The sequence below is a fragment of the Dasypus novemcinctus genome, chromosome 17, assembly GCF_030445035.2.
Source record: "Dasypus novemcinctus isolate mDasNov1 chromosome 17, mDasNov1.1.hap2, whole genome shotgun sequence".
NCBI classification, from domain to species: Eukaryota; Metazoa; Chordata; class Mammalia; order Cingulata; family Dasypodidae; genus Dasypus; species Dasypus novemcinctus.
The window spans coordinates 31,706,480-31,722,774 of NC_080689.1; the positions used below are offsets into that span (position 1 = coordinate 31,706,480).

Below are 16,295 nucleotides of genomic sequence, written 5' to 3' on the forward strand. Positions count from 1 at the left end.
ACCTTCTTTACCCATGCCCCTAACTCTCACTCACCCTCCAGATTCACTTCCATTGAGAATCACAGGCTTGATAATGGTTTAAGGTTTAAGAATGCTGTCGCTATATTAAAAAACCAACAATATATTTAATTGCTTTTTCAACATATTTTTCAAATTCAAATGGTAAACCCAAATATTGAAATATTAGTGAGGAAAATCTTTACATTTTAAATTAATTTTAAATGTACCTACTAAAGTTTTAAAGATTCAGGAAAATAAAAATGATTTTTTTTTAAACTTAACTCCACAAAAAAGGTATGCACAATTATCTTTTTCTGATTTACAGGTCCAACTATGGTAGAAGCCTGAATATGACATCTACTGTTTCTCTGAATAAAAAGATATTATATTTTTATAATAAACATATAAATTAACAGAAAAGAAGAAAACTAGTCTTTAATGATACATTGATATTACACTGATGCACTGATATTAAATAACTGACAACCAAAAATAATATATTCATTTAAAAATTCCGTAATAGGTCAACCACCACACCTGGGAACCAAGAGTGCCTACAACTCCAAGCAGGAGAATTGCATCCATCAACCATGTGGGATCTAAGCCCCCTACTGATATAGAGGTGTAGTAGACATCACCAACCCAGGGTCCACAGGATGGATAAAACATGGATTAGAGTGAACTTACTGGTATTCTACTACAGAACCATTGTGACTAGTAATGGAAGAAACTGTAGCATTGATCTGGAGAAAGTGGCCATGGTAGTTGCTGAGCGCAGGGAGAAGGAAGAAGAGATGAGACGTGGGGACATTTTCAGGACTTGGAGTTGTCCTAAATGATACTGCAGGGACAGATGCTAGACATTATATAGCCTGCCATAACCTACTAAATGTACTGGGGGAGAATATAAACTACAATGTAAACTGTAATCCATGCAGTGCAGCAGTGCTCCAAAATGTAATGAATGTGCCACAATGATGAAAGAGGTTGTTGAAGTGGGAGGAATGGGGGGGGTGCCTATGGGAATCTCATATTTTTTGCAATCTATGTACTTTAAAAAAAGAAAATTTAATTTTAAAAAAATCCATAATAGCATGATAATCTTCAAAATATATACATTCAGTCTTACCTGTTTGATATAATGGATTTGTGACACTCCATCCGTGAATTGTACACAGTGTAATAGTAATGAAGCTAAATTTTTTCCTTCCACATCAGCGAAAGCTACATAACACAAAAAAAATTTCTTCAATGGTTTAACAATCTATGGATGAGTTTACCTGTGTCACACATTATATAAAATTTAAATACCTAAAAACCATAAAAGCAGGCAGAACTTAGACTGAAGATAGAATTTTAAGAAAACCACTTTACACCCAAATTGGATCTAGGAAACATAGAAAACTTAGAGTTTGGACATTATGTGATACAGGTCTCTTGGAGATTGCAATGCTTTGCTTGCACACTAGAAAAGAAATATAATAAACAAGTTAAGTCAGAAATCACTTACATCTCAAAGTTTCAAGGTCCTGCTGGCAAATTGTCAATGCAGCAACTTGCATTTCTTTCTTCTTCTTTACTCCCATTTTAAATAGAATTAATAGTAGTCACTGCAAGAAAGAAGAGTAAGAATAATAAAGCATTGTTTAAAGAAGGGTTTCTCAAACTCAGCACTATTGACATTTTGGACCAGATTATTCTTTGTTGGGGAGGGGGGGGATTGACAGCATGCCTTGCAAAAAAACTGCTGTGTTGAAAATTAAGGTCAAGAAGAGATTATTCTCGTCTAAAGTTACTTTTACCTACTGTGACTCAGTCTCTGTGTTTTAAAACAGAGCAATTTTTCATTTTAGTAAAAAGAAAGAAAGCAGGGTGGTTTTTCCAAAAATAAACCTGGCCAAACTAACCTCAATGACTAGCGAGACTGACAGATTAGGAGGTGCCATAACACACTGGATCCTGATTTCTGCAAAATATTTAATAAAGGAAATTCTTACATATGATCCTTGTGAGTTTGCTTTTTGTTTGATCAATGGATTCATAATGGGCTGAACAACTGTACTGAAAGACTACACACTAAGTCTTCTGGAGAGAAATCTCTGGGAAAATGCCCCAGGGCTTAGTGCTGTTAGCACTTTTAGCAGTGTCTGGGATACAGATATTAGAGAACATGGCATAATGTATTTACAAAAGAGCTGGGAGGACATGTTGGATAACAGAATCAGGATTTAAAACAGCCCAATAAACTGGGATAAGTGAAATTTACTAAAATGAAACAGAAATAAATGCTACATTTGTATTAGAAAAAAATAACAGATACAGGATGGGAAGGCAAAATGTGTTTTCAAACTGTTCAGTATGTGAGCCAACAGCACAACGTTACTACTAAAAACCAATTAGAAGTCATCTAGATCAAGAGGGTTCCTGATCCCTGGGTAACCCACATAGGTTGAACGTTACTGCTGTGCCAGTGGCCGTACTTTACGAAGGAACCAGAACAAATTATGGAGTTTCCAATGAACAACCACATTTCTGAAGGTCCTGGAGAGTATCTCCTTCAGAGAACAGCTCAGTTAACCAAAGGTATTTGGCTGGGCCAAAGGAACATAGGACAAGTATCTTAAGAGTTGCTGGACTATTACAGGAGTAAACTTGAGTAGACTGTAGATTACCTTTGTATGACTAAAGGATTAGGAAAGCCAACAAAAGCTTCAAGAAGGCAGATTCCAGTTCAATACAGAGGAATAATATTAATGATCCAACTATGGAATGGGCAGCCTTTTAAATAGAGAATTTCCCAATATGAGCAATGTCCAAACAAAAGATGAATGGACACTTTTCACTTGGACCCCTTCAAAAGCCTCCTAATTGGTCTCCTCCCTTGTCTCCCAAGAGTCCATTCTCTTCTCAATGGCCAAAGCAATCCTTAAAAAATCCTAATCAAATCTAATTACTCTGTTGCTTAAAGCTTTCCAAGAACTCCCAATTATGCTTAGAATAAAATTTAAATCTCCTAACCATGGTCCTCAAGACCCTAAATAATCTTGCCCTATCTTCCTGTGCAGTTCATCTCAAACCAATTTCTAATTTACTATCTCAGAGGCTTTGCACTTCCAAATCTTCTTATTTCCATCTAAAGGGGATTTCACTTTGCTGATCCCTCTGCTGGTTAATGCTTGTCCCTCCATGTCTTTGTTAAGGCTGACTCCTCATCATTCATTCAGGTCTCTGCCTTCCATAATCACTCTATCCCCTACACACATATACCACTCAAACACACACACATACACACCTTTTCCATCACTTTATTTCTTCATAACACTACCATCTGAAATTACATAACTTGTTTACTTATATATCTGCCTCCCCTGGAGGTAAACTCCATGAGACAGCAACTTTAATCTGTCTTGGGCACTGTTTGAATTCTCAATGCCCAAAGCAGTGCCTGGCACATAGTGGGTGCACAATAAATATTTCACAACTAAGGAAATGAATTAATAAACATTTGTTAGCTATTCTAGAAGGGATGCATGCCTTCAAAAGCAGGAAGGTGGACTACCTGTATCTAAAGTCTATTCCACATAAAAGCAACAAGCTAGTACCTAACAATGAAGACCGTGTGGTTCATTTGAGAAGAAATCAATACAGCAAGGGCATGTGAATAGCCACTTAAAATAAAATGGAAATAAAAATGTATACTCGGAGGGCACTAACAAGAATGGAATTTGAAAAGTGGCATGATTAAGATCTAGGAGAATTGGGGTTCAATTCCTAAAGATGTAACAGTGATGTTGAGTTTAGAAGGGATTGAGGACGATAACTGAGACTATTCTCCGATGAATGTAGAAGTATCGTATTGGGAACCCTCAGGACTACACAAATATAGGCCCGCGGCTTATGCCTGCTCAGAGGATGCGTAAACCTATGTCCTGACGGACAGAGGTTCCCCAATAGGGAAAATCCTGTGTCCAGCAAATCATACTCCTCCTAAGTCACACTTGTTGCTTCCCTTTTCAACCCTGCTCCGTTGGCTGATTCCCACAAACATTCCCCCGGCGATTTCCGAAACACGTGGAGTCGGGTGAATGACAGAGAAGAGTTAAAGTGCTATCTCCATGGAAACAAAGCGACCGGAAATCAGTTTCACGACCGCCAAATTCTCGCGATACTAAAGAATGGTCCTTGCTGTTCAACGCCAGGCGGCCTTATGAACCTGTTTTCCGAAGAGCGGCGGACAGTCGCTCGCTGTCCCCGGTCTGGCGGACGGGACGCTGGAAGCCAAACCTCGTACCCGTGGGCGTCTGAAAAGAGCCGCGGCTACCAGGCGACGTCCCGGAAGCAGGTCGAATCCTGCGGTATCTCGGTGGCTCGCAACGTGGTCGGTTGTAGACTGTCGGGGAGGAGTGCGGGCGGGAGGGAAGGTGCCGGGAGGAAGAATCATCGCGATAATTGACCGAAGGCGGGTCCTCCAATCACGAATTCGGAGACGTCGTGATGTCACCGGCGACCTGGCGTTTTCCCCCGGATTTCGGTAGACACGATTTAAAGCGCTGGACGACCGGGGGCGAAAGGAACAAACCGGTCCCTTTGGAACGCTGCCAGCGTCGTTCCGTTTGGGAGCCTGGACTATAGCTTCTACATCCCTGGGTGCCGGGGAAACTCCTTGCCTAACCCAGACATTTCCACCTTTCTCAGACTCAGCTTACCCTGTCCAGGGACAGAAAATCACCTCCGGCAGCGGGAACGATGAGTCCAACATCTTTAAAGCCTGCGAGATGGACTGGAACCTAAATAAGGATATTAACTAAAATGAGAAGTGCTGGAATGAACTAACGTGTGTCAAAGTGCATTTATGCATTCAGCAAATAGTTAATATTGAGCTGTCTTGGAAGTTGCCAGGCGCTGGCCTTAAAAGTTATCCCCTAATTACGTTATATGTCTAACACACAGATAATACAAATTGTTAAATGATTCAGTCCTTACAATGCTGCTGTAAACTTTTCTTGTACGTGTCATCTGATGAGTATATGCAGAACTTTCTCCACACCGATTCTTCCCAAATACTTCGTACTGTGAAATGAAAACACATAAGAACACTCACGTATAACTGAAACAAAAAGTTCTTGGCATATTTGTTAATTTTTTGAAACAAATCAGTTTTATTGATTCATATTAATAGAGCATGCAGTTCATCCAAAGTGTACAATCAATAGTATTTGGTATAATCACATAGTTGTGCTTTCATCACTTCAGTCATTATTAGAGCATTTTCATTACTTCAGTAATAATAAAACAAGAAAATCCTTCACCTCTCAATCTTTTATTTCCCCTGCTGTATCTAGCTGCCATTTCTAGCTATTTGTGTACAATTATTTATTAAGATGTTTTATTGAGATATACTCACGTTACATATGATCTATCTAAAGTGTATAATCAATGGCTTTGAATATAATCACAATGTTGTACATTCATCATCACAAAAAATTTTAGAACTATTTCCTTACCCCAAAAAGAAAAGCTCTTATTTAACAAGAATTATTGTTCTGATATTTTATTTTCTTTCTCTCTTTTATTAAGATATCCTTTGTTTCAGGCCCACTGGAATAACCATCAGTGGACGAAACCGTTTTTTTGCTCCGGCTAAGCCATTTGAAAAAAGGAGCAGATGTCACTCTTCACCCCACACTAGGGGGTTCACTAGTAAGCAAACAAACATGATAAACATGTATGTTAAAAGGTAATACTTAATCTGGAAAAAGTGAGAAGGGAAAATGAGAGTGGGGGGTGGAGGGGATGGGTTGCGATTTTTTTTTTAATATTTATTTATTTATTTAATTTCCCCCCCTCCCCTGGTTGTCTGTTCTCTGTGTCTATTTGCTGCGTCTTGTTTCTTTGTCCGCTTCTGTTGTCGTCAGCGGCACGGGAAGTGTGGGCGGCGCCATTCCTGGGCAGGCTGCTCTTTCTTTTCACGCTGGGCGGCTTTCCTCACGGGCGCACTCCTTGCGCGTGAGCGCGGGGGACACCCTTGCGTGGCACGGCACTCCTTGCGCGCATCAGCACTGCGCATGGCCAGCTCCACACGGGTCAAGGAGGCCCGGGGTTTGAACCGCCGACCTCCCATGTGGTAGACGGACGCCCTAACCACTGGGCCAAAGTCCGTTTCCCGGGTTGCGATTTTAAACAGTAAGTCCATTTAGGGCTCAATGAGTTAAGTTACAAAGGTGTGCAAGAGATGTGGACATGTGGAGGAAAAGCCTTCTATACAGAGGGAAGAGCCAAAGCAAAGGCCCAGGAGCTTACCTTTTGGCTGGACAGCAAGGAGGCCAGTGTGACTAGAATGGAGTGAGCAAGAGGGAAGATAGCAGGAAATGAGGTAAGGGGTTTCTGAGTATGTAAGGCCTTATAGTCAGTTTTAAGGACTTGTGAGTGAAATGGGGAATCATTTTGAGCAGAAGAGTAATAGGATGTAATTTACATTTCAAAACAAGCATTGGAACTTAATGCATTGAGAATAGACTCGTGGAAGCAGGAAGACCAGTGAGGAGGCTGTCTCTGTGAACTAGGCAAGCAAGATGGTGGCTCAGGGGGTAGTAGTGGAGGGAGTGAGGCATGGACAGATTCTGGATATAATTTGGAAGTAGAACTAACAGGGTTTTCTGAAGGATGTGATAATGGGGTATGAGGGAAAAAAGAAAGACGATTCTAAATGATCTCACTGATTTAAAATAATCAGAATAAGCAAACTCATAGAGTTGAAATCAGAATATAGGTTTCCAGGGGACAGGATGGGGATAGGGAATGGGCAGTTAAGGCTTAAAATGTGCAGGGTTCCTATTTGGAATAATGTACATGTTTTGGTAATGGTAACACAACATCGTGAATATAATTAAAAGCACTGAAATATGTATCTAAATATGATTAAAAGGGGAAATGTTAGATTATATATGGTAATAGAATAAAAATTTTAAAATAAATGCATGGAACTACATACACAAACAGTGAACCGTACGTTAAATCATGAACCATAGTTAATAATAGTACAATTATTAAAAATATGCTTTCATCAACTGTAATGGGTATTCCAGACCAATGCCAGGTATTAATAATAGGGCAGTGTATGGGAATCCTGTATTTTATTCATGATTGTCTGTAAACCCATAACATCGCTAATAGAGAAAAAGAGATGATTCCAAGGTTTCTGGAAGGATAAAGTTACCATTGGTGGAGTGGTAGGAGCAGATTTGAGTGGGTTTTAAGAAGACTGAGAGGAGAGGAATTGGCAAGATGAGAAAACTCTAGTGCACAAAGGGCAGATATAGGATGTGCTAGGGGAAGTAGGAGCAAGAGAAGGTTTTGGTTTTAAAGATTAAAATAGTGACATGGTTATAGGAGAAGATACCCTTTTATTTTTGTTAGTCACCTGGCAACACTACCAACTTGAGACCATTTTAATTTAAATTCTCTGCTTGAGTTTTTTATTTATTTTTTTTGTTTGTGTTTGTTTTTACAGAACACAGGAGCATGATTTTGGACTACAAACTTTTAAGTAGATAGATATTTTATTTGTAAAAAATGTATTCCAGGGGAATTTTTAAAGGCTCATTATTCCTTAGTATATAAAAGTGTAACTAAAAACACACTTAAATGACATTTTATACATTGCCTTGATGCTTAAAATGCACTGACTAGGGAATCATAACTAATAGAATGATGTAATTAAGAGTTGTTTGAATATAAATTCCTAGTGCTGCTAAGGAAACTTTCATGCTCATGTTTTCTTACAGTTATTTACCTTTAATAACATACATTGTCATAGAAGACCGCACAGAATTTAAACATAGAACTAGGTTTATTATGAGTAAGGCACAGTGTAGATGTTCTTCAGACTTTCTCTTCTAAACAATTCTGATCTTCCCTGTTTAAGAGCACATAGTGACTGCCTTCAATATGACATTCCTCCCTTCTTTTCCCTATATACCAGGCTCCAATTTGAGTGAACTTCTCAATATGCGCTGAAAACACTGTTCTTTCGTATAATGTGCTGTGTTCTCTGCTAGGAGGGTCTTTCTTATTTCCACCTAGGAAACTTCCTCACACTTGAAGATCCATCTCAAATGTCACCTCCTTGGTGAAACCTGACAAGGAATCCCTATTCTTCTACTATATTTAGATTTTTGTCTCTGTTACATGTTATCACTTTGCTAGTACATGGCAGTTATCTGAATGCTTGTCTGTCTTCCTGCTAATCTATGAACTCTTCCAAGACAAGAACCATCTTTAGGTCCCTAGTGCTTAGCACAGTGCCCAGATAAGTAACTCAGCAAATGTTTGTTGGGTTAGGATAAAAGGGCCAAGTTCTTTCCAGTGTTAATGTGCAATGGTGCTAACTTTATCACTATGTGGCACCAAACCACAAATCATTTCCAATTTTTTAATAAGCAGTTTGGCAGGGTGAGTATGCACCAAATTGTAGACAATATATTGTTTCTCTGGAGATGGAATTATAGGGGGGACCACCTTCCATTCTATTTATTTCTACAATGTTTGAACAATAACATATTTTTAATGGAATATAACCTACATACAGAAGAGTACATTAAACAAATATTTATAGAGATTTTAGTTTAGTAACTTCCTATTGGATCATTGCTTTGTGAAAATTGCTCAAAGTTTTTTTTCAAATTCACCCAGTGTTGCTTACACTTTTTATATCAAAAAAGTAAGCATTTAAACTTTAAAATGAGATTTAATAATAAGGGAAAATAGTTATTGTGGTCGGAGATAGTCCTAGCATTGCCTGCCACCTCTCCCTGGGACCCACAAATACATCCTGAGCTCAGGACCAGGTGTGTTGGCCTGGTCCTGGTGGGATAGAACAATCTCCTAGTAGATAAGGAGATTGCCAGTACATTCCAACCATATAAGAATTCACTGGAGATAGTCTGATTCTGGTGGGCATGATTTATGACATTCAGTTCATACCCCAGTGGTTTATCTGTCCCTGGTGGGGAGGGAGCAGGGTTCTTCCACTATGGCACACAAACACAAGATAGGGGTGCTGCATGTAGTGCACCTCCCTGCCACAGACTGAGACCAGCTGGCTATGGGGAACCACTACCCACTAATGAAGCTGACCTTGCTCTGTCTCTTCTCTGGGAATAAAATGTTGTTCCATACAGTGCAGTGTGAGTCCACGTCTGTTAGCAACACCAACGCCTCTGTTGAAGTAGACTGACATCTCGTTAGGTGTCTCTCTTTCTGACACAGTTATAAAATAATATCACCTGAAAATATTAGAATAGAAAATTATATATGCATTATATTTACAACTTCATAAAACTGTGGATATTATGAATTAGGTTTGGAAAAGAACATGTTTGGAAAAGCAGTGAGTACAGTTTTATTCTCAAACTTTCTTTAATGTTGTAACACTGGTTTAATTAACTTTTCCTTTAAGCCTTCTTTTCATAGATTGTAGAGTTGATAATTGTATACCTGGGTCTTAGTTTGCCTGAGCAGCTATCACAAATACATACAATGGGTGTGTTTAAACAACAAGAATTTATAGGCTCATGGTTTTGAGTCTAGAAGAAATCCAAAATCTAGATATTGACCAGGCTTGCTTTCTCTCTGAAGGCTATAGCATTCTGGTGCTGGCTGCACAATTCTTGGGGTTCCTTGGCCTTCCCATCACATGACAATGTCCTCTCTTTTCTCTTCCAGTTTCTGCTAATTTCCTGAAGCTTTCTCTTTATAAGACCTCTGAATTAAGACCTAATCTCATTTGGTTGGGCCACATCTTAACTAAAACTAACATATTTAAGAGGTCCTATTTACAATGGTTCATATCCACAGAAAGGCAGAGTAAGATAAAGAACATGTTTGGTTTTTTTTCTGGGTACATAACTCAATCTACCATGACTCCCAAATTACCAAAAAGTTGTCATCTTTTTACCATTTGAGTTGTATTCATAATTTTAAAGAAAGCATTTATGTTGGACACAGATGGGAAAACATGTCAAAATACTAAATGTATATGGGAACTCTCTGAACTTTCTGTGCAGTTCTACTGTAAACCTACAAATGCTCTAAAAAGTTGATTATTAAAGAAGAACTCTAAAAAAAACTTTAATCCTTGAATAAAATACATTTGGAAAGAAGGTTGTGGGGTTTTTTAAATTCCTATTGCAAAAAGCAATCTCACCATTCCATGTTATTCTGCCACCCAAGACATCCATCATTCTGGAGCCCATGTATGGACTTTATCCAGGAGAGACAAATGAAGATTTGCATTGTCCTGATGCATAAGGCAGTCCCAATTCTTAGCCCTCCCATAGGAGGGACTAGTAGATACCTGCCATATTTTCGAGACCTCTGAAAAAGGAATCCCTGGGATGGGATGAGATGGAAAACACTGACATAAATCTTGGAGAGTAGGACTCGACTACTGAGTCCTTTAAAAGAGGAAAACAAAGTTTGTAAAATTTGGGAAAGGTCAAGATTGTGTTAAGTGTTTAATATTCATATATATTAAATATCTTCATGAGGTTTCTAGAACAGAGCAAACTAATATTATTTTCAGATGACAAACAACAACCACATGCTTCTCCAGTGCCCCAATTCCTACCCCTGGGGCAGCACAATGAGAGCTACATGAATAAAACCCAACAGGTATGGAGTCGGTATTACAGGCAAGGAATACTGAAAAAATGAATCTGGGTATTTATATACAGAGAGAGGCAGCTGTACATCTGCTCCCCCCAATTCTTCTGAAAGAATTCCCTTTGTAAATGCAATGAGATAGATCCTCAGTTCTTACTCTAATCCTCTGAACTGTAGTGTTTCTCCAAGGGAAAGAGAAACCCAGTATCTCCAGCTTTACAACCCAGGGATGATTCCATGATCCCTGGTCTCATTCCCCCTTGAAATGTAAATATATACCTCTAAGAGGTAAATCTCCCTGAAGTCCTCTAATCTAATCAGTTTTAAATTACCTTTCAAAGTGCTTAATTTAATCCAGGCCCCAACTTTCAATATACTGCTCAGAAAGCCCTAACTATGCAGAAACAGGAAATTATTTTCTTGACAGCCCCATAGATTGGTTAAAACAACATTTCTTTTCAAATTCTGTATGTTCAAATTAATATGATTCTTCAAAGCACTTATTTTAGTCTTGTCACAATTAATCAAATTTTCTAGAACTCCCGTTTTGCTATTGTTTTGTGTTGTTTTGACTATATAAGAAAATCAGCCTTGTTACTAACCTTTCTTCTCTGGTCATTTGATCAACCAATCACTCCCCTCTATCATACTTGATGTGTCTTTAAATTGCTTTTGGTGGCTTCCACAAATCAAATCCAACTCCAAAGAATAAAGGTTCTAGGGAAGTGGATTTGGTTCAACCGATAGAGCGTCCACCTACCATATGGGGGGTCCAGGATTCAAACCCAGGGCCTCCTAACCCATGTGGTGAGCTGGCCCACACACAGTGCTAATGCGCACAAGGAGTGTCATGCCACACAGGAGTGTCCCTCGCGTACGGGAGCTCCATGTGCAAGGAGTACACCCCATGGGCAAAGAGTGCACCCCACAAGGAGAGCTGCCCCACATGAAAAAAGCACAGCCTGCCCAGGAGTGACGCCACACACATAGAGAGCTGCCACAGCAAGATGATGCAACAAAAAGAGACACAGATTTCCAGTGCCACTGACAAGAATACAAAACAGACACAGAACACAAAGCAAATGGACACAGAGAGCAGACAATGGGGGGAGGGGGAGAAATAAATAAAAAATAAATCTTAAAAAAAAAAAAAAGATTCTATACCACAGAAGATACTGAAGAGAACATTTTAAAAACACATCTAACAACATTTCCAAAAATATTATGAGCTATACTAATGTTTTAAGAAACAAGTATACGGCCTCCAAAAGTGATTTCTTTGACGGGGACTATTCTCATATGGATATGTATGTTCTAGAGTGTTTTGGTTTAAAAATACATGCATTTCACAACAATGCAAGGTATTGGTTGAGAGGTGATGTATGGGACCCCTGTATGATGTTACGCATGCTTATCTTGTAAGTTCACAACCTCTACTGTACACTTATTGTTTATGCTTGTTTATATATGCATGATACACTTCATTAAAAATATCTTAAAAAGCATATGCCATACATATGTGTGTATATACATGTATGTATATGTATATGAATATTCACATTGCTTTATACAAGAAACAAATAGATAAAAGACTGATATAGGGAAACGGACTTGGCCCAGTGGTTAGGGCGTCCGTCTACCACATGGGAGGTCCGCGGTTCAAACCCCGGGCCTCCTTGACCCGCGTGGAGCTGCCCATGCGCAGTGCTGACGCGCGCAAGGAGTGCTGTGCCATGCAGGGGTGTCCCCCGTGTAGGGGAGCCCCATGCGCAAGGAGTGCCCCCCGTAAGGAGAGCCGCCCAGCGTGAAAGAAAGTGCAGCCTGCCCAGGAATGGCGCCGCCCACACTTCCGGTGCCGCTGACGACAACAGAAGCGGACAAAGAAACAAGACGCAGCAAATAGACACAGAGAACAGACAACCGAAGGAGGGGGGGGAGTAAATAAATAAATAAATCTTTATTTAAAAAAAAAAAAAAGACTGATATCCTGCTCCTGACCTGATGTCCTCAACATAGGGTGACCTATAAAGTTCACCCCAATCCTGCTTTTCTTCCAAGCTTACTTAAAGGAGAATGGAGTGGGTTTTTCTTTTCCTAAATTCACATTATAGTATTCCAGGAGCTGCCATACTACCATTCCTTTACCCTGAGGTATAAGCAAGACACCTATGACGGTATCTAGCCAATCTGATGTTGGTGAACTTGGGTTTGATGCATATAGATGGTGATGTACTAGAGGCAGGAATCTCAGGGGCAGACAATACCAAGTAAGCATGAACAACTCTCCATTCACAGCAAGCTCCCAACAGTACCTGGGTATATAGAGAATAGGGCCTGGCCACTGGAGTGAGGGGGGTGCCAGGTGAATGGCAGGCTAGGCTTCAGGTCAGGAATTCAGGCTCATAAAGCAGTGGGCAGCAAGGAGGTGGCTGCTGTATTTCCTCAGTAGACAAGGGGAACCCAGAGCTTGTGCCCAACAGCTAAGTGTCGTTCCATCTCAAGATCCATGTGTGGTCCAGCCAGCAAGGAATGGACCAGCTCTGAGCTCCCCAAATACCATGCTTGGCGGACTGGTATTGCAAATGGGCAATGATGTCCCAAGTTAATGAGCCCACAGCCTTCAGAACAGCCGGGCCAGGGCTGGGGGCCTCCACAGTTACTGCTTATCCATATCCTCATTTCTGTGTGTGGAATGAGAAACCCTGGACAAAAACTTTTGGTCTTGAGTACAGGAGTTGGACAGTCCTTGGCAGTTTTTTCGAGATATAAAAGTTAAATACCTCAATTATTTTTCTCCAACTGCTTTACTTAAAAGACCTAGCCACAAAAGATACCTAAATGGACTTAAAAGATTAGGAGGCCAGATTGACAGAATTTGGTGACTAAGTAAAGGCAATAAGTGAAAAACAAGAAGCGAGAATGATTTCTGGGGTTCCAGTTTGAGCAAGGCATGCATCGTGGTGCTGGTCCTCTGGTGGGACTGGTTCGAGGGCCTGCAGAATTGCTGCTTGAGACCTTGTGGGGTATGAGCTAAACATAGTTAACACCCTTGCCTCTTCCAGGCAAAGCCCAATTCACCTCTGGGGACACTTCCAGAAGAAGAAATAGAGCCATTCAACTTTTTAAAAATATCACAAAAATTTATGCAAATAACAGGCTCTTCTTTCTTCAGTTGAATGCTCTGACTTAGTGTGCCAGGGTACCAGCTCTGTGGCAGCACAATTCATTTCAGGCCCCACAGAGAAGATCTGCCTACTGTGGTCAGAATTAGTTTAGTACTGGGTGGGCCCTTCCTGGGCTCACTCCCCTTCCCTTAATTTCTGGAACTCCTAGAGTAGGCTGAATAAAGGGTCCCCAAAGATGTCTATGTGGTAATCCCAGAACCTGTCAATGTCATGGTCAAAGGGACTTTGCAGGTGTAATTAAATTAATGATCTTCAGATGGGGAGATTATCCTGGATTATCTGGGTGGGCACAGTATAATCCCAAGGGTCTTTATAAGAGAGAAGCAGGACTACAGTCAGAAAAAGGAGATGTAACAATGGAAACAGAGATTGGAATAATGCACTTTGAAGATGAGGAAGAGACTACATCCAAGGAATGCAGGCTGTCTCTAGAAACTGGAAAAGGCAAGGAAGTGGATTTTCCCCTGCAGCCTCCAGAGGGAGCACCTTGATTTTAGCCGCTCTCCCCACCAAGCACTTTTCAGACTTGTGATAACAGAACTGTAAGATAATAAAGTTGTGTTATTTTAAGCCATTAAGTTTGTGGTCATTTGTTTCAGCAACAATGGAAAACAAATATACTCCCTGTTATGGGATGAATTGCTTTCCCCCAAAAGATATATTGAAGTTCTAATCCCCAATACTCAGAAGTGACCTTATTTGGAAAGAGGGTCATTACACATAGAATTAGGCAAGTTTAAATGAGGTCATACTGGAGATGGCGCCACCTGGGCATGGCCACCCAGCTCTCAGTGGCCCAGCCCCTGCCTGCCCCTAACTGGCACTCCCACCCCCAAGAGAGTGGTGCCAGGGCTGAGTCCAGGCCGGGAGAAGGAGAGCTGGGTGCCCATGGGGAAGCAGGCAGTTACCGTTTTCTACTTCTACAGTGTTACCAGGAAAGCTATCTGATCGCCAGTGTGGACCGAGTCAAGGGCACACTGAATATGGCTTTCACCTAAAAAGTGGCAGATTTTGGAGAGTGGGCAGAGCCAAGGTAGTGTTCGCTTTGGGATTTTCCTCTGAGCAGCAGCTGACAATGTTTGCAAAGAAATCCCAGGAAGTGAAAGAAGCTGCCAAACAGAGACAAGTACCAGGAGAAAACAGAGACCTCAAGTAACTAGTCCCAATTTCTCCTTATGCCTAATTTGCTGCAAATGTGAGCAATTACATGTGATGATAATTCACTTTAGCCAGAATCTGGCTGTGAAAGCTCGTCCTCTCAGGCACCCAGCGTCAAGGGGACAGTCAATGGAAAGGTGTCGCTTGCAGGTCCTGCTGACACACACTTGAAATCTGAGCGCCACAAGCAGAAGATTGCTTTGACACATGCGCCGCCAATGTGAAGATACAAGAGATGGAACCACAGAGCCTGCGGCTGTGACCACCATGCTGCAGCAGTCGCTCGAGAGGCAGATCTCCATCTGCCTGGCAGACTGACCAGATGGAAGAACAATGCAGTGAAATAAACAGAGAGAAGGAGAAGAACACAGAGAGGAAGAAAAGAATCGAGGAGCTGGAGTCGGAACTCCAAGAAACAAGGTGAAGTCAGATCTCTGATCTTGTCGGCATGTCAGTGTGTCCCTGAGAAATTGGACAGGCAGCAGAGACAGACAATCAAAACCTGGAAGACACTGTGTGGTCTCTAAAGTTTGACCTAAAGTAAGGGGGAAATGGAAAGGACAAATGAGTTCATATGGCTATGAGTCTCTAAAAAAGAGTCTGGAGGTTGTCAGAAGGATTGCCCTTATGCACACCTGAGAAGAGTCTCAGAGACAGATAAAGTAGATACAACCCCAGGTATCGGTCCTTTTTTTTTTTTTTTTTTTTTTTAAGATTTATTTATTTAGTTAATTTCCCCCCCTCCCCTGGTTGTCTGTTCTCTGTGTCTATTTGCTGCGTCTTGTTTCTTTGTCCGCTTCTGTTGTCGTCAGCGGCACGGGAAGTGTGGGCGGCGCCATTCCTGGGCAGGCTGCTCTTTCTTTTCACGCTGGGCGGCTTTCCTCACTGGCGCACTCCTTGCGCGTGGGGCTCCCCCATGCGGGGGACACCCTTGTGTGGCACGGCACTCCTTGCGCGCATCAGCGCTGCGCATGGCCAGCTCCACACGGGTCAAGGAGGCCCGGGGTTTGAACCGCGGACCTCCCATATGGTAGACGGACGCCCTAACCACTGGGCCAAAGTCCGTTTCCGGTATTGGTCCTTTTGAGGGCTAAAGAGACCCACAGGTTCTATGGTCATGGCAGATGGGGTTCACTGCCATGCCAGTTGGCCCTTCTTTGGAGCTGGTGTTTCTGCGTGATGGAGCTGGACTCAGATGGGATCTCTTTTCACAAGCCTTTCATGCTACTTTACTGGAATTGTAGTTGGTGCTGGGGCTTAAGATATATCTAGGGGATTTGAATCTCTGGA

The 16,295-nt window shown here is 41.2% G+C and overlaps 1 protein-coding gene and 1 pseudogene across 4 annotated transcripts in view; one reads left to right on the forward strand and one right to left on the reverse strand.

Annotated features, from left to right (window-relative positions):
* The window catches only part of THADA (THADA armadillo repeat containing), a 383,919-nt gene extending 379,445 nt beyond the window's left edge, over positions 1-4,474 (reverse strand). Inside the window, exons 1-3 of one of the 4 annotated variants that reach the window (XM_012524133.3) lie at positions 4,292-4,474; positions 1,511-1,610; positions 1,130-1,224 (exon numbers count right to left, since the gene is read on the reverse strand). In XM_012524133.3, coding sequence (XP_012379587.1) covers positions 1,130-1,224; positions 1,511-1,586 — 171 coding nt within the window. In that variant the 5' untranslated portion in view covers positions 1,587-1,610; positions 4,292-4,474. Of the gene's footprint in view, positions 1-1,129; positions 1,225-1,510; positions 1,611-4,213 lie in introns of all 4 variants that reach the window. The other 3 variants (XM_058278477.2, XM_071208795.1, XM_071208796.1) reach the window with 3 other exon arrangements.
* A 20-nt stretch (positions 4,475-4,494) lies between these two features.
* LOC111763604 (homer protein homolog 2 pseudogene) lies at positions 4,495-15,429 on the forward strand (annotated as a pseudogene).
* The last annotated feature ends 866 nt before the right edge of the window (positions 15,430-16,295 follow it).